Source organism: Polyodon spathula, chromosome 18 (genome assembly GCF_017654505.1).
Source record: "Polyodon spathula isolate WHYD16114869_AA chromosome 18, ASM1765450v1, whole genome shotgun sequence".
Taxonomy (NCBI): domain Eukaryota; kingdom Metazoa; phylum Chordata; class Actinopteri; order Acipenseriformes; family Polyodontidae; genus Polyodon; species Polyodon spathula.
In genome coordinates, this window is record NC_054551.1 from 6,549,097 (window position 1) to 6,567,905 (window position 18,809).

General features: G+C 38.1%; 1 protein-coding gene across 1 annotated transcript; it reads right to left on the reverse strand.

The window, feature by feature from the left end:
- Nucleotides 1-2,076: 2,076 nt before the first annotated feature.
- LOC121330784 (E3 ubiquitin-protein ligase MGRN1-like) lies at nt 2,077-17,809 on the reverse strand. Its single transcript, XM_041277552.1, has 16 exons — nt 17,416-17,809; nt 15,669-15,787; nt 14,574-14,662; nt 13,906-14,052; nt 12,937-13,054; nt 11,687-11,753; nt 10,983-11,026; nt 10,242-10,289; nt 9,479-9,547; nt 9,156-9,315; nt 8,574-8,683; nt 7,677-7,885; nt 7,312-7,423; nt 6,472-6,517; nt 6,236-6,340; nt 2,077-4,527 (listed from the first exon to the last, which is right to left on the reverse strand). The coding sequence occupies exons 1-16, from the start codon at nt 17,501-17,503 to the stop codon at nt 4,415-4,417; spliced, it is 1,644 nt and encodes a 547-aa protein (XP_041133486.1). The 5' UTR covers nt 17,504-17,809; the 3' UTR covers nt 2,077-4,414.
- Nucleotides 17,810-18,809: the final 1,000 nt, after the last annotated feature.

Consider the following 18,809-nt stretch of genomic DNA (forward strand, 5'->3'; position numbering starts at 1 on the left):
ATGACTGAATCTAAACAAGTCTCCGGATGCCGTTTCCTTATTTAACTTATACCCTGTATTGCAAAACAACTGCATAAAGTTCAAAGTCATAAACCATTTACAACTTGACGAAAGAACGCGACTTACCCAGCCTCCTTTGGATCAGAGGGCTAATGAGACATTAATAAATTCCCTTCATGCATGACAATGGGGTCATAAACAGTTGAAACAAAAACGGTTATTGAACAGTTGACCATATTATTTCTATTCAAATCACCAAGCATAATAAACAAAGTTTGTCACGACGTGTACTGATGTAAAATGTCTCATTCAGTAAATATTTAGAGATTGTCATTAATCAAAATGTTTGTATTTGGTTTTAGAGCTGTTCGCACTGCTGCATTATACACTGGAGGTGAGCGAAAGCCCTCAGTGAGGAATTTTGTGAGATTGTAATGTAGGAAGGAACAGCTCATCCATTGGAAGAAAAAAGATGAATTTCATTTTTTTCACAATCATAACTGAGAGGCACCAGCACAAACTGTGGAAAGCTCTTTTGTTTAAGGTCCATGCAGCGCTGTGATAATTAATGTTCAATTACTAAGTAATGTACAATTTTCTGTATGCATTTAATAAAATAAAATAAAAAGCATTACTCAGTAAAATGACGGGGGGGGGGGGGGGGGGGGGGGGGGGGGGGGGGGGGGGGGGGGGGGGGGGGGGGGGGGGGGGGGGGGGGTCCTGGAAAAACTATTTATTTTGAAAAGCTACCAGTATGTACAGTATATATTTGACATTGAAAAAGGGTAGGTAAATAGCACCACCTAGTGGCGGTAGTAAATACTTTGTTTTTACCATTTGTTTTCAGGTGCAGAAATGTAGAGACCTTACGTTGTTTTCTGTACTCTGGTTTCGATCGAAAATAATAATAAATAAATAAATAGCAAATTTGCATAAAAGGCAATACCCGCATAAGGAAACAAATTAGCCAGAAATATTGGCTTCCTTACAAAAAAATACGAGACAACAGCGAATACTGTTATATTAATTTATTACTATACTTGTAGAAACTTCCAAAAAAAAAAAAAAAAAAAAAAAAAAACCCTCAAGCTTTATTAATAAGCAAGCACAACTTTGAGTGATGAACAATCAATCAAATTAATTAACAAACTAGTATCAGCTATAAGGGCACAACTAGATCAAGGTTTTACAAATACATAAATCAATAAGACAATTAAAGCTGACATTTATAATTTGCACAAAGCTTTTCTCCAAGTGACTACATATATGTACGTTATTTATAAAATAGAACCGCTTCACTGTCCAGAGCTAAACATGTAGTTGAGGCACAATCACGGAATAGAATGCTACAATATGTACAGGTGGATTTTTATATTGAGAACATAGGAGTGTTGGATCACTAGGTTGATTGTAATTAAAATACAATAAACATGAGCATGCACATTTACCCCCGGGTGGGATTGTACTTGGGGGTAAATGGTCTTCTCACATGATAATCATGCATAATGCCAAATATTGTTCTGAAAAAATCCATGTGGTACAAGTACAAGAAAGAATCAGATATGGAGGCACTGTTGAATATTTCAGTTTAGTTATATGTATATAAATGTAACATTCTGGCTCTGGGGGTGCAACAGCCTTTCTTCCAGAAACCTGGCTTGCTTATACATATTTTACATAACATTAATTAAAAAGACATTGTGTTTAATAGGTACTGTAGCTCTGTCAATAAGTTAACATGATTTTCTATAGGATACAAGATTGGGGGAGTGGGGGGTTGGGGGAGGAGAATGTCTGGAAACCTCTAGCACCTGCTTCCTATGATCCAGACTAATCAAAGCTCACTGCTGCTTCTTTTGATGTAGTGGCAGTTCCAGGCATTCTAATTAGCCCCGGCCATAGTCGGAGCATGGTTTCTCTAATAGCGCACTTTACAAGAAAAGTGTAAGTGTAGGTCACTCTGATTGCTTGTAGAAAAGGTAACTCACACTTGTTCAGACAGGTCAAACTACACCCATCCAAAAAAAACAAACAAACAATAAAAACACGTTGGATTAGGATCACTGCTCTCATGGCCTGTTTTAATTTTTTTAATTATTTGACTACAATAAACATTGAGAATTAAAAAGTACCAACACGCCATTATTAACTTTATTGAGATATTTGATTAAGTTACAAGCACTGATCTGTGAGTTGGAACTCTGGGGGATTTCTACATCTGCCATCTGATTGGATGGAAAGAAGCATCAGCTACATGGTCCCCTTCCATAGCTGGTCTGCTTTGTATCAGCAAAGATAGCGTCCTGGCTTCTATTTTAGTTAATCATCTTCTGCTTTAAGCTGAGAGGACTGCAGCATAACAAATAAGCTATTTATAAATAATCTTGAGGGCAGGTTACTGAGGTGATCCATCAAGTTAGAAAAGATCATACCTGGGTCAGCAAAATAAAGATTTATGGCAGAAGCATCAATGCTGGTATTTCTAGCACAAATTCAGATGTGCCACAAATATATTATATTTCCCTTAGATATACTTATTTGAAGGTTCAGTAACCACTTCCATGAGAAAAAACAAATCTTAAGATTTTAGATTATATGATTAGATCATAATAAGATTCTCAACATTACCTGGGGGCAAACAAAAAAAAAACAAATAAAACACACCAGGACACCCACATTGTTTTTAAAAGAGAGATATTTTAGACTGGCAGGAAACTTTCTTGTTATTTATTAAACAAATCTGATCTTATGAGATTTAGGTATATTGAAAGTGTCCTTTATAGAAATGCTTAAATTGGTGTCTGTAAAATAAAAATATAAAAGCCAAGGCCAAGTACAGTTCAAAAGCTACACACCATGCTGTGAAAACTGCATGGAGTGTTTGCCTGTTTCATTTATAACACTGAAAGACTGGCATGTTATATCAAAGCAGACACATGTATACAAGATGCCAGTTACACAAGCGATGACTGCTAGGAATAATGACAAAGACCAAGCAACCAACGCCAATATCTAGAGCTTGTTCACACAATCGGATTTCTACAATTGAAATAAAACACCTGTAGGAACCAACATTATTGTTCAGTAAGGACCCTAATGGAGTGGCAGTGAGGGGGTCAATCATTATGATTAGTCTCCAACTGTGCTATTATTTATAATACAGTAAATTGTTCTGCTAAAGTGCTAAAAACTAGTTTTTGCAGATGCACTTTCAACATCCTCTATATTGCACTAAAGGTATATCTTTGAAAGCTGTCCAAAATGCAACCATTATTTGTGATGTGGGTAAACAAAATGTCTCAGCTGATTTTATCAGTTGAAAAATGTTTAATATGTATGTGTGTGTGTGTGTGTGTATGTATGTATGTATACATTTTTTTTTTTTTTAATGCAGTGTTCATTTGTATACAAACAAAAAATAGTACAATAAAAGTAATCAAGTAGGTTTGCTAATTAATTTCAGAAATAAATATAAAAAGAAAGTGTACGTCGTGTCCATATATGACAAGACTGACATGATAGGAATGACCAGATGCATGTGAGATATAACTCGTCTAGAGTATGAAATCCTGGATTTTATCATTATAAAGGCAGGAACATGTTGGGACCCCTTTCAGACACATGCATGGATTTAAGGAGGAGTTTCAAATAAAATAGAAAAAATAAATAATCAAAAATAATCTTGGAACTACCGTTGCACCAATTTCATCTGTGGGATAATGAGCCAAATGCCACCAACATTAACATCTTCTATTTGTGTTTCTCAGTGACTGGAGACAGGATTATAAAGCTACAAAAATAATCACAAGATTGTGCATTTAGTTAATGAAATAAATCAGTCACATACGTATGTTGTAAATTACTTCAATGCAGTGATATTGCCATCTAAAATGTTAAATACAAATAATTATATGCACCAGACACATTAATGCTTACATTAAAGCATATACACTTGCATACACCTGTTTCAAACAATAAAGTGATTGCGCTGTAGCTAAGGAAGCATAAGTTCTTGTATATATATATATGTTTGCCATTGCAGCCTGACAGCAAAAGTATCTGAAGGTCACATTTCCATTAAGTTTTTTTCTCATCCACACTTATTATTTTAAATAACTCAATTAAACTTGTAAACAAATTTGATTATGGTTCTTCCCCATCCCCAAAAAACTCACTGCTGGAAACTCAAGCCCTAATCATATTACACTGTGCTCTAAAATGAAGACAGCGCTGTTGCATCAACACTGGAGTGACTACAAATACCCTTTGAGGCTGCTGCGTGCTGGTACTCATTCTGGTTAATGCTCGGCAGCATTATCATAGAACACAGTGCCTTGCTGTTGGTGGCTTTGAAAGGAAAGGAAAGCCCAGGGTATCGTGACAGGCTCCCTGGGAGGAGTTGTTCCTGCCGTGTTTATGAAGCATGCTGCTCATCCTCGATGTGAAGGCTGCTTGGGGGGGAGAGGAGAGGCTGGCTTGAACTGTTGGTGCTCTGGCTTTTCAGGCTCTCTGTCGACTCGGAGGATCCTGATGAGAGGAGGAGGAGGAATTAGGAAGCAGTGTGGAATAAATCTATTGAATAGCTTACTGGAGAAGGCATATATCAGAAGGTCTTCCATCCAGCAATCAGAAGTCACCCCGGGAGAAATGTACTAAAAACGATACCAGATTCTAACGCTCCTTATTGTCAAACAGCGATCAGGCTCAACTGTTCCTGACTAGAGCTGTATTTTTTTTTCATAAGTACATTTTTTGGTTTTTCAAGCTCTTTCATGATTAAACATAATATTGATTAAAAGCAGAAAAAAAAAAAAAAAAAAAAAAAAAAAAAAACTGCAAAAACATTAATATATGTAATAAAACCAGACACGTGAAATGTCCCCTTCTTGTACTGGGCAGAGCGATCTTTAGCAGAAATATTTCAGATTTTTGATGCAGCTGGTGTCTTTCTTTGAAGACATTTTAAAGAAATCGCGTCGTTCAATCATTTACCAGACAGAAGCAAACTAAACTAAACCATCTGCCAGGTTCCTAATGCAGTGTAAGAGATAGTGCGTCAATAAGGCAAATGTTTGCTGTATTTATTTTTAAGTGATATAAAAATATGTATATTTACACTATTCTTTCAGAAATGGGAACTTTCACAGAGAACTACATATTTCACGGCAATGGGTAAATTTCACAGAAATCGTGAAATCTGTGGCAACCATGAAAAAAATTAGTATTTTTGTTACAGTCAACAATCTGAGAAATAAGTTGCATTAATACTTCTATAGGAGCACTACTGGTTAATAAGCCTCTATAGCTTGATACACAGCTCTTGGACTATCATAGTTCTTAGATTCTAGAGACACATACACACAGGAAGCCATGGAGATCCACAGCAGAAAATAACAGAGGGAGACAGGAAGGCCAACATACCAGAGTTACTCCTCAATAACAAATGGGCAGGAGTCAGGACCCAGCGCTACCCAGACCAAGGAGAAGAGGGGGGGGGGGGGGGGGTGGAAGAGAATGTTAGAAAAACAATGACACACAGGTTAGAGGCGAGGCTCTGTGATTAGTAGCAAGCGAAGACTTAATGCAAGCAATCAAATCAAGGCATACACTCAAATTACATATTTCTTCCTTTCCATCATCTGTCATCTTACCTTTAACCAACTGATAAAATGCAAGCTCTGTATCTCAGCACTATAGCTATCAATAACCCTACCACATCTTCAGATTGACTTGATTCCATATTGATTAGATGTAAACCAATATGCAACTCTTATTTACTCATTCTATTCATCTAGTAATTACTTTTTCACTTGTATCTATACAGCACTTAATTTTCCTTAATTTACCTACACAGTCATCCATTCGATCACCCAAGAGGGTATTTGTTCAATCAATCTACTTAAACCACACAAACACACACAAAGGATAACTATAAATTCTTTCAGTTTGCCAAAAAGCAATTAAGGTTCTATAGCAACAATGTAACAGATGGAAATAAAACAAAAAAATGTGGCCAGTTATTATCTTTATGAAGTACAGCACAGCAAACTAATTGAAAATCAGTGCTGTAACTTGGCAGTTGTGTTGGAGTAATCTGGTGCGGAAGGGTTTGCTGCGTTTCACTGTGGGTCTGTCAAGTTCTCATTGCTCTATGGAGCACACTTTATCCTTGGCATAGCCCAGTATTTCCCCCCAGGAGTGGGATACAGAGCGATATTTCACAGGACAGGTTTACCCGGCAGGGAGATCTCCATTGGCGGGTCACTGTCGGTCTTAGTCAGGCTGCTGTGCTCACTGCTGCTGTCTTGGAGAATATCCTCCATGGACCGGGACCTCTGAACTGCAAATATTAAAGCAAAAGCTGCTTTCAGTCCACAGACAATAGCGCTCACTCACTTATGCATTCACTTATCAGTACTGAGCTACCCAACAGGTTAAGTTAATGGCTTCAGTGTTTTAGTTTTTCCTCACCTTTCTTCGGTGTGACAGAATCCGGAGCATCTTCTGTTGCTGTGGTCTTAAAATGACAAAAAAATATTAAATAAAATTAAAAATAAATAAGACTTACATCACAGTTCGATTCAGAAGGCTGCACAATGTACCAGGGACACAGATGGATTTATTCAATTGGAACTTATTAACCCTTTGCTGTCCTATGTCAAACCAGACCAGATTCTCCGGAAAAAGCCTTTCAATGTCCGAGTGAGACTGATAGGAACAGAAAAAAAAAAAAAAAAAGGGGGGCAGATCTGAGCAATACACAGAGGCCCTGTACCACAGACCTAACAGTGACATAAAAAAAAAAGACAGCTGCTTCCGCATCCAGCGCCCGAGATGTTATAGTAATAAAATAATGACTTGGATTGCATTATTGAGGAGTTTTTGGTGATAAAACAAGTGATCAGGAGAGGATTTATCAGTATGCATTACTATGAAAGGTATGTATGTGATAAATACAGCGAACAAGGGGTGGGGCTCGGCTGGAGATGCAGTACTGAGTGCCCTGTTGATATGCAGTGCCTTTTAAACCTGTTTTACTGTGAAATAAAAACTTTTAAACAGCATGTGTAAAATAAACAGAGCGTGCAAATAAACTGCACCCGACGCAGTGTTGAATAAATGGACCACTAAAGGTTAAACAGATCTTGTAGTCTTCTCTCAGTCCACCTGGTTTTTAATTATTGAATGCACTATGCCCTATAGTTCATAAACTGCATGCTTACTTAGTGAATCTTTTGTTTGTATTTTGAAAACCCAATACAAAAATCACATTTCTACCAATTCCTGGGCAACTGAGAGAACCCTGCCTACCTCTGGTGAGTTGTGATTGCTAGCTATCAGAGGATGAGGTTGGGAACCAGAAACCTCAGACAGCTTCTCTTCATCTTCCTCCAGGATTGGGGAGGAGGAGGAGCGCAGTGTGCTGCAAGGAATGGTAAAGAAAGGATTAGATTATGCAGTCACTTTAACAGATTACCCAACAGATTTAACCTAAAAAGTCACAGTAACAGTTCATAGTGCCTAGCTTGAACTGCATGTAAACAAAGGGTCTTGCTGCGCTTGTGTAAATGTGATGCTGCTGCACCCCAGTGGGGCTTAACGTCAATGACAGAACTTTCATTTGTCCCACGATAATTACCCAGGAGTTCCAGATCAGCTTGTGTCACGGGGCTCACCTGTCTGGGGACTTGCTTCTCTTGTCCATGGCTCGGTTGTCGGTGCCCAGCGGCCGGCTAGAGAGTGGGACAGATTCCCCCAGAGCCCCTGAGAAGTTGATCTCTTCATACAAGGGGGCGGAGGGGATGCTTGGGGATACTGATCGCTGACCATTCAGGGCTTCCAGCAGGGAGATGGGTTCAAACCCTGGTGGGATATTGTCCGAGTTCTGGGGGGGAAAAAAACAAAACAAAATGCATACACTTTATAATATTTAAATCAAATGGAATAATGAAACAATTTTCACAAGGTTTAGTTTGGTCCAATTTATTGGACCATCTATGCTTGTGTGATCGCAGTGGATAACTATTTTAAAACTATAAACGCTTACCATGTAACAGTTTTAGACTACCCAATCCTGGAGCACAACCAGGGAGAATATAATGTGGTAAGCATTTTGTGAAGGTAACATTTAAAAAAAAAAAAAAAACCAAGACAAAACAAAAACACACACAAAAAAACAACAGGCATCAATATTTTGAATGGCATCTGTACCTAGCTCATGCTGAGCAGCTGGGAGGCTGTGATGCCCCCAGCTCAAGCTTTTCAAACTAGAGACATTCTGCTTGATTTGTAAGAATGTCACTTGCTGCGACACAGGCATTATGTAAAGGACCAAAAGCTGATTAGCTTATGACGACTCTTTTTTTGCGAAAATCTCACTCCGATTAAACCAAAAGCGACAGCATGAAAACCCAGGACTGCAGCCTAAGATAAGTATTGCACACAACAGAGGTGTATTTAATGCTATTCTAAAGGACATCTTAACAGCTTAAAGACCAACCATTTTGTCTACGTTGTGAATACTGTACATTTGCGATTAAAGACTAAAAGAAATTACTGTGCATGTCACATACCGAATGCTCGTCATGGTCCATTGTTTGTGCTAGGACAGGGCTGAAGGATACAGGAGACAGAGCCCCAGGCTTCTTGCGGACAGCCCGGATCTGAAGCAATGCACGGAAAGCTATGGATAAAAAATACTTCTTTGTGACATTTATTATTAACTTGTTTCTCAATGAGCACCTAGGTAAGGATATAATAACTGCACAATGTGTTTTACATACTCTCCATTTCCAGTTTTATATTATAGTACTGTGCTTTTATCAAAGAGCTCTTTCACTTTCAGTTTCCCAGTCCAAATACAGTTAGTTGAGAGGTAAAATAATTCAAAATCCTTGGCAGGGAATACACTTCCCTTCCTGACCACTGTGTGCCTCTTAATCCATGATCAATGTCATCTGGAGTAAGCAGCAGGGGCATCTTCTAATGCAAACATTTTATACATCTAAGAGGAGTTTCATTAAAGACTATCAAAGTACGAAAAACATAATGGAGCTGATGCATCTTTAAAGCCGGGCATGCACCATGAGTTACTGTCCCTATAAAGCTACTTTAGAGCACCCTCTTATCCTACTCCAAACCTCTAAAGTACTCACGCAATCTGCAGATGGGGCAATTGTTGGCCTGGTATCGCAGGGTGTCAGCACAGGAGTTACACAGGCACAGGTGTCGGCAGGGCAGGATCAGGGTGTCACGCAGGTCCGACAGGCACACCACACACTCATTGCTGTTGTCACTGTTATCATCATCCGAGGGCTAGAAACAAAGGTGCACCAACAGCAAACACTACCATTTTACAATGTTTGCTTTTAATATAGCACCATAAGGCATGCAATCAAAATGTAGTTCCCATACAAACGTTATTTTGTAACATAGATCAGTATGGCTCTAACCAAGAATACCAATACTGATAGAATACCTTTGTCTCCTGGTTGTTCTTGTTTTCTATTCCATAGATCTCCTGTAGCAGGTAGCTCACCCGATCCACCTAAAGCATGGGTGCAGCAAAAACTTTAAGACAAAGCAGCACTGTGGCTAACCAAGCTAGTATTTGTCATGCAATTACATTTATAGACACAAGGGGGCTCTAGCTGAAAGATGATAATTAACAGGGTGTGCCAATCCCTGGTGTAGGGCTTTCATCTATATATATTTAGCAGACAACTAAAGTAGTCAACTAGTCAATATATTTGGCATTTGGAGTGCAACCATTTATATCCAGTACACTGCAGAGGCTCTATATTTCAAATTATCACTTGTGCACTTTACTGCAGCTGACAATAAGGATAATTAGTGCTGTTGCTTGAAGGCAAATGTACCCATTAAAACCCATTTTTATACATACTGTACTCTTTATATTCCTCCAACTTTATTCTGATCCCTGCAGTCCTGATTAGGACCAAGACAAGACTTGAGTGATCATTAACACACCAGAGAATGCCACAGGCTAATGAAACAAAGATCACTTCATAGTTAAATGTGAGACTTTTACTATTAGTACAGTAGTAGTGGTAGCATGTGATTAAAAAAAATAGTACTGTAACAAATGCACCCATCTGGACTGCCACTGCAGTAAACAAAGCACAATCAGAAACATTCCTGCTTAATACAGCATTATGTCCTGCTTCTGCAGCTTTGAATACTACACAACTATTTTAATCACAAGATATACGGTTACTTACAATCTGTTTCTGTTTTAAAGGCTTCACTGAAAAACTGCCATCAACGTGCTGCCAATGAGAAAATTAGATACAATCAGTTTCAAGTTACTACTTTTTTAGTTAACGCATTTGTCAAAAAGGATGAATACCCCACTGTTGACAGTTCTTGAGTATTCTGGTATACAGAAGAAGAAATCTATTTGTTTTTGTTGTTATGGGTAACACATACAAAAAAACCACACATACTTATCCATGTTGGTCAGTAAAAACATTATGCAAATCGTACTCTCCCTGAAGATAAAAATGCCTTTCCTTAAATACAATTTTAAAGTGTGATAAAAATCAATGGAATGATTGTCACTGAAAGTCTCTCAGGTAGGCCATAAAAATGTAGCTTTGCCATTTAATAAGCACTAATGGCTTTCACAGCAGGAGAAGCCACAGAGTTTACTCATCTGTAAATATCATCAAAAGCCTGTGTGGTACATGGAAGCACAAAGAACACGTTTGCAAACCCACATGGGAATTGAAATAGTTCAGTGGATCCTACCCTCAGGTCAATGGTGCCATTGTATTTATGCAATGGCAACATTCAACGTAATGTCAGGCTTGGGAGCATTTGGGACACATTTTTAAGTACCTCTGCATTTGTAACATGCCTTGCTCATTAAAACCACTAACACATTTTAAAAAGAGCAAATGATTACCTATTCATACCAAGATATTTAGAAAGCAACCAGGTAATCTTTAAATCTCACTTACTTTTTCAAAGGCTGCCAAAAGAACATGAGCATGTCCTGCGATCACTGCAAGGAGTATGAAGAACACAATGGTATTAAGGCACCGAAAGCTTGTGTCGAATGCACAACACATCTAAGGATACTGTGCCATAACACACAACTAAAACAACCTAGAAATGGGGCATCATTTTTTACAGGACAGCACTGGTAATGAAACTAAATATTATATCAATAACTCAAACTTTACTGTCTCCACTTCAAGAATCTTGAATTTATATAATGTCAATATGGCAGCCATATTAAGTCAGAGCTCAATGGGACCATCTTGACTTTGACATTAAAAAAAAAGCATGGACAAGGGTCCCCGAGTGGCTCATCCAGTTAAAGCACTGCCGCTGGGAGCGTAGGACGAGTCACACAGCTTGGACGGCTTATGAGATCGGAGGACCCTCACATGCCCTCAGAATGTCTGTGCTGTGTGGGGACTCGCTGTGATGAGGAGAAAATACATAATTGGACAATCCAAATTGGGGGGAAAAATAAATAAAAAATAATAACAATTACTCAGTCACTCTAAATTAAAAAAAAAAAAAAAAAAAAAAAAAAGAGACATTTTATTCTCTCAAAGCTTTAGGTCATATGACTACATGGCAGATGCCTAAAGGTCACTTGTTAAAGTAAGGGGTACTGTTAGATTTACACAGATGCTTAAACTAGGAAACTTACCATCACCTTCATCAACCACAGCTTGGATCACCACAGGGAAAATGCCTTTTTCCAGGTCAAAGTTGAGCTGAAAAGAAATCAGTCAGCAAAACCATCCCCAGATATCAATACAAAGCACAAATCATCCCACCTGGTTCTCAAAAGTAAAAGCACAGAAAGTCTACTGTGGAATGACAGTCATTAGATCACATAAATCTAACTCAGCTCTGAACCAACTGCCATCCCACTGCAAGCAAGTGATCTCTGATGTTATCCAATAAAGAGGTCCCTCCTTAAAACCTCCAGACATTTTGTCAAACCTTAGATCCAATGTCTCTATACACTGTATAACATCAAGGGATGAAATCAGGGATTGAAAGTACAGTAAGATATGTAGGAAGCGCATAAGAGAGACTTCAGTTAAATGCCCTGTAACTTTATTTTTCTGTACTGCCATAACTATGTTACTGCGATTTGAGATTACGTTTCAAGTGCAGTTTTCGTACAAGTGACACTTGGCTTTACGTCTCGCTGGCCATGGCTAAAGTATGTGAACTTAAGAACAGAAATGACCTTCCCCCACACAGTCATTTTAGAACAAGCTGTACTATTAGCGGTATTGATTTCTTTCGTGTTTCAAGCTATTCCTCCAGGGCTATCCCTACAGAATAGGCAAAATGTCAAAGTCAAGTGATGTCATGTACGGAGCATCAGAAACCTTTCAGACAGCACGACCCAAGCGTTTACTAAAGCCGTTATAATGGGAATTTAAAGAGCTGCCATTCATTTATTCACCACATGGAACTGCAGCAACTCTTCCCCCCCCAGCACCTACCAGCTGCTATCAAAAAAGACCCTTCAGTTCACATACACATTTTTTGTCACCGTTTTCTGCAAGACTAAGACGTTTCTTTACTTTTACACAGATTTTATGTATGAAGCCCAACCGTTTCAGAAAATGGGTCTAATCTTCTCAAATTAAAATTCAGATGTGCAGGGGTGGAAATAAGACCCCTACTCCACAGCAGTTTCACCCATTCTGGGTTTTACTGCAAGCTTGATTAGCCACAGTGTATAGGTAACAAGCTCAGGTGTGTCTTATTAAACTCATACTGAATCCAGGAATGGATCAAACTGCTATGCAATGGGATTCTTATTTTCATCCCTGGATGTACAGCCCTTTGTTTCCATAAAGATAATAGTGCAGGAAGGAGATACAACATGTCTTTGTATGTGTTCTGCACTACCTCCATATAATGCACGCTACTCACCTCTTCCTCTCTCCACTCAGAGAAATCGATTTTGAAAGAAGGCAGTGAAAACTGCTGGCTCACCCCTCTCTTGAAATGTACCGTTTCAGAGACCAGGGCAGGGTTCCTTGGGTTGTACCTGCAAAATACAAAAACAGGGTACCGATGGCATATGCATTGGTCACTGGTGCATGCATTTATTTAAACAATATAAAAGAACACTTGTGTCTTTTTCACAACAGAAAATATGATTTATTGTGATATAAGCTTGTACACTTCATATTACTGTACCTAAACACAATCCAATAATGTTTATTTTCACTCTGTGATATTTGCATTTGTAGTAACAGAATGAACTGTAGGCAAGCTTTTGATGGCTAATGGTAAAAGATAGAGAACTATCAGGGAAAAGGACCTATACTTAATTTTTACCTCTAAAAAACATTGTTCAAGTACTGTATATGATAATACAATGCTTTATATATGGTCTCCGATACCACACCTCCCCTCCACATCCCAACCAACATTAGCCGTAAACTGAAAATGATGAGATAAGCCCTTTCTGCTGTACCTTTTTACCTCCCTCCTGCTGTCAATATATATGCCAATGCTGTTCCAACTTTGTGTATCCATGGCAATAAGGTATTTGCTAAGAGCACTAGATATATTCCCTGGCTGGTAAGTGAATATAATTCAGCAGTATGGGATTGGATTGTGTGCATGGAAAAGCAGTCTTCACTAATACCTACAAAAAAATCCTACTGAAAAATTAAATACATGTTTGTCACAATGTGTGCATCTTTCTATTTCAAAATTTGAAGTCCACAAAGTGAAAGGAAACGCATACATTTTTGATTTATTGGAACTATTTTTTTTTGCTTCATCTTTTCTAATGAAGTCTGAACATTTCAGAATGTTGATGCTAACCCTTTTCAGAGAAATCTTGGAAGAGGGTAAACTAAACCTACTTCAACCAAACCGTGAACTTACACTGCCATCCCATTGGAGAATTCCTCAGAGGCCTGGCAGTAAATGCTGATTGCCACGCGAGCATCAGCATCAAAGGTGAACTCCACACTGTACAGGACCCTGGGCTTCCCATTCTCTTCATCGGGGCTGTCTGAATCATCTTTATACCTGCAAGACATCAGCATACAGTCAGCACTGCATCATCAACTTGGACCTCTTTGGCAGATGAGCATGAATGCAGGAAAGGGTTGGCTTTGACACATTGCTGGGACTCCTCCCTACACAGGGCAGGATATGACCAGAGCTGTGGTAAACTGGCAGTACAAAAGCCTTGTATCGCTAAAAGGGTTTAGTATAAGAATGCGCCCTTTCCACTCCAAATGCCATACCTGGGATGATGTTTTATTTCTGCCTCGGGGACTCTGTGACATTGTGCTCTGACTAACCTTGGCTTTCACAAGATTCACTGAAACTACCAGAGCAGTATAATTCAGCTAACCCCTTCCCCCCCAACCGGTCTCACCTGCTCATGCTAACCTCATTACGTAAATGCACATTATACAAATCAGCCTGTGTGTCTTTTCCTATGTAGCACTGTGTACGAGGCTTTACGTTTAAGCACACCCCTCCCCTTAAGCATACACTCTATTTCCAAAAGACTTCAAATGTGTTCAATAATTTTCACTCACCTGACCAAACGAAGGGAGTCTTTCCTGATGTTAACTAAACTCCTCAATGTCTTTACTGGTTCGTGGGGAGCTGGGGTAACATATGGAAACTAAACAAAAACAAATAGGAATGGAGAAAAGAGTTCAGCTGCAACAAAAAAAAAAAAAAAAGATTTTACTGTCCACAATGTAACTGATTAAGTGTTAGGTGGAGTAACCAATCCATTCAACACAACCTCTGGTTTGGTTAATACTTAGACACAATGCACCGTTGGTTTACTAAAGAAAGCTTGCTATTCAAAACAATGATCTAAACCATCACTACAGACATGCTTTTGTGTGAGATTCAGAGATAATGTATTTTAAACAAATTCGAAAGAATGTTGATTGTTTAGCCTGGAAACCAGACAAAAGCACACTGACCTACTTCAAACAAAACACTTTTGGACAAGGCTTAATTAGAAGAGCACAACAAATTTATGCACAGATGCTCCATTGAATACACAGAAGACAAATTATTAGGGTGGTTTGTATTCTTTTTTTGTTTTTACAAGCACAATGTGATTTATGCTTTATTTGCCTTGCTTTACAGATTTAATTTACAAATATAATAAAAATTGATCTACATTATTATACCAACACAAATTCTAGTGCAGACATTATTTTGTAATAAAGGGAACCTTGAGGGAATAGATTTCTGAGTGGGAAGGACTCAGTTTCTAAAACAAAGTGCAACATTGTCGATTGTTTCAGACAGCTTTATAATTAAGAATAAGCCTGCTTTCTGTATGTGGATAAGTATTCTGTGTCTAATATATCACTGATTATATCAGTCTTATTCTAGCCCGGATCTGCTTCACGTGTTCAAGTTGTATAGGCTAATTCTACAGTAGATCAATTTACTGAAAGTCTAGTGGCTTTCTCTTCTAATAACACCAGTTATGGGTTGGGGCTGAGCAGTGTTAATTGGAAGTCACAGTTGCAAGTGTTTAATCATTCTAGATCAAGCAATCAACTTGGTACCCTATCTAAAAACAAATGTGTTACTTATTACCATTTCCTTCATGGACTAATGCACTGTTTGTACAGTTAAGCATTTCCTAGCTTTCCTTTCACCTGCACAGGTCTGTTCCCAAGGAAATTCAGGTCCGTGTTCTCTCCAAACAGGTATCCCTCTGGGTGTGGAGTATCAAATTTTTCCCCTCCCATGAAGAAGTGACTCGCAAAATAGTTTCCTAAAATGAAACATGCAAGTGTTACCACCAAATAATGTTTTCTTCCAGCATTTGTTTGATCACCTTACTAAAATAGGGCATTTCCAATACACATAAGAAAGATTCAACTCTGAAACAACTATATACCAATATCAACTACTTCCATTCCAACCAAACATACATATTAATTGCACAAAACAGCAACAGTTATCTACTCGAGGGGAGCTTATATTTTGAGCAGAGGAAAGGCAACAAAAAACCTAAAAGGTTATGACAGATCAACAACTGGAGGGGCTGTCAGCATACGTCATACGTGGTTGTGCAAAACCTTAGAAAGAAACAGAATTATTTACAAAGAAAGGAGCCTAGACTATTAACATGCCTGCAAGGACCCCAAAACTCACAGCACACCCAGATCTATTTTGGGTGAGTTGTTTATGATCATTTATTAGGTTAAATATAAATTATAGGCTGAAGTGAGGGAAAGCGTAGCCATACTTCTAGACCATAAACTTATAACCAGCCTTACCGTCAGTACAAGGAACTTAAACTATATATTTTACACACATATGCAGAAGTGCTATTTTCAGAGACATTTACAAGAAGCCTGTCAAACTAAAATTGTAAAAAAACACAACTACATCAAATAGTATCCAAAGCATGCATCACCCACATGATTCAGTTTCATTTTAAAATAGGTACACACACACACACACACACTAATAATAGTGTTTTCATGTGTTAACCACGTTAGAATTACACATTTGAGTCTGCATCATAGCATCTGGATTATCCAAACTGCTTGTTTACTGATAGAGGGCTCCTACAGTTTTTATTACAGTTTTAACACAAGTCAACGTTAATGACATACCTAGTTCACGTGATAACAACTACAATATTCTCTAAAAGAGACTGCATGGTTTTAGGGTTATACATTAACTTCTTGAGATACATTACTTATGGGAATCTAGCTGCCAAAAATGTTGAATTGTGTATATGTCCAGCAAAAACCTATGGGTGGCAGCTTGCAACCGTATTTCAACCCAAACCTATTGCTACAGGTGAGACAGGTGCAAATCCTAGTTTGGAATGACAATAGGATGCTTTATCCACCTCTAACTACCATGCAGGACACTTAAACACAGCACTGGAGACTTCAGTGCCTTGGAAAATTCCGCCTGGGTGTAGTTCAATTTCCTTCCAAGTGAAATACTAACTGGTCATTTAAAAAATCACAAACGTACTATTATGTAGTAGAAGCCCGTACACAAATCCTAAAATTCAAGTTCTGTCATTTGCTTTTTTTTTGTCTATTTGTCTAAAACGCTAATTGTTAATATTGTAACACAGTATTAGGAAGAAAAAAGCAATGTACTGCATACGTAAAACTAATGTTGTTTGTAGCCTTATTTTTCTTTTTGTTCACTTGGTCACGCATATTTTATAAGACGGCTACCCATACCACACAGAAGAAAAGACATGCTTAACCACTAAAAATGTCCAACAAAACAGTACATACCCTTCAATGAATACGTTGCTGTTTTTAAATACTTAACTTTGTCAGGTTAAAAAAACAAGAATCGGGTATGTAGGATTAGTAAATTCTTATGATTATTTTCACACACAGATTAGTATTATATTGTGCTTACCCGATTTCGGAGGATATCTGTAGGCAGAATTTGCTTGAATGTCAATATCTTCAACTCCAGCAATTCTTCGGATTAATATCGAACCCATTATTCACACACACAAAAAAAACTGAACTACGCAGTTCGAACACAAAAACTGAAAACAATCCTGTATTGACTTTACTTATTAAAAAAACTACAGCGCTCCACAGATCGAGCACGAAAATTCAATCAGACCTCATGAAAGATTTTGCTCGGTTTTCGTAACCCACTTTGTATTTACAATTCGCGGAAACGGGGCACATCGATCCACCGAAATTAAATAAAACCAGAAACAGACGATAAAAACAAACAAAAAGGGAACCGATTATATATTTTTTTCAGACCCAGCATCAACGTGTTACGCCATTTCCGCGGATTTCTCGATGCACTTTGGGAAATGTCGTTGTTTAAATGCAAAATATTCATTTCATTCAAGGGTTTTTTGAATTGTAGAAAACTACAACTTCCAGAGCACAGTGTGAGGTTGTTATGCGTATCTTGAGGGATCTATAGGACGTGGTATAGCAGGCCGCATTCTTAGTTAAATTTCATATTTTTGATCACCAGCTTATTTATTAGTAACCGAAACGTGCTCTAAAATGTGTACGAGTCGTTGTGTGAAAACAAATAGAAAAAGACGTCCGTATACCAGCCACCGGTTTCGAATAAAGAGTGCAACATTTGCAGGACGACCCCTGTGGCTTGTTTTGTTTTTGTTTTATTTATGTTATGGGCAAACTAAAAGCTTCCAGGGGTTACTTTAATTAATAATGCATTAGTGTGTTACAAAATACCTATACTATTATTTATCTTAACTTAATATTCTATAATAGCAGTTATTAAAATCTAAGGCCCTGTCTATATGGAGGATAATTTGTGCCAAAATTAAGAATGAATAAATAAATACATAAATATATTTTTCAGTTTAATGTACATCGATTAGTATTTATGTATTTCGGTTTATTAATTTTTTGTTATTTACGTAATAATAAATGTTGGCATATACAATCCTCCATATGTCCACACTATACCTTTAAATCGTTTTAGTTGCCTTTGAACTGGCTTTAAAGTGCTAGATTGGGTTATCTTGTCACTACGCATCGTTTAATACCCGACTCAAAACCACAACACGAAGACGTCTGGAGTCCGGTTCTAAATTAGATCGCATCAGATATAGTTTGTAAAAGTGTGGATGCTGTAATACCGATGTATTAATGTTTTTAGTGTGTCCTCCAGTACGTCAGAATGCTCTCTGGTATCTTTTTGCGTGATGACACAATGAGAAACAGGCGCCTGAAGGAGTTGAGAACGACTACCAATGCTGCTGTAAACAATTTCTGAGGCTTCTTGTAAAAAGGATGCATCATGGAGCG

What these genes read in the sequence shown, in the direction of transcription:
- LOC121330784 (XM_041277552.1), bottom strand. Translation starts at nt 17,503, where the DNA reads ATGGGTTCGATATTAATCCGAAGAATTGCTGGAGTTGAAGATATTGAC. An exon ending in CTTTAAAACAGAAACAGATT is followed by an intron (nt 9,548 to 10,241) that starts GTAAGTAACCGT and finishes CCCATGCTTTAG; the next exon opens with GTGGATCGGGTGAGCTACCT. An exon ending in GCAATCACAACTCACCAGAG is followed by an intron (nt 6,518 to 7,311) that starts GTAGGCAGGGTT and finishes TGTCATTTTAAG; the next exon opens with ACCACAGCAACAGAAGATGC.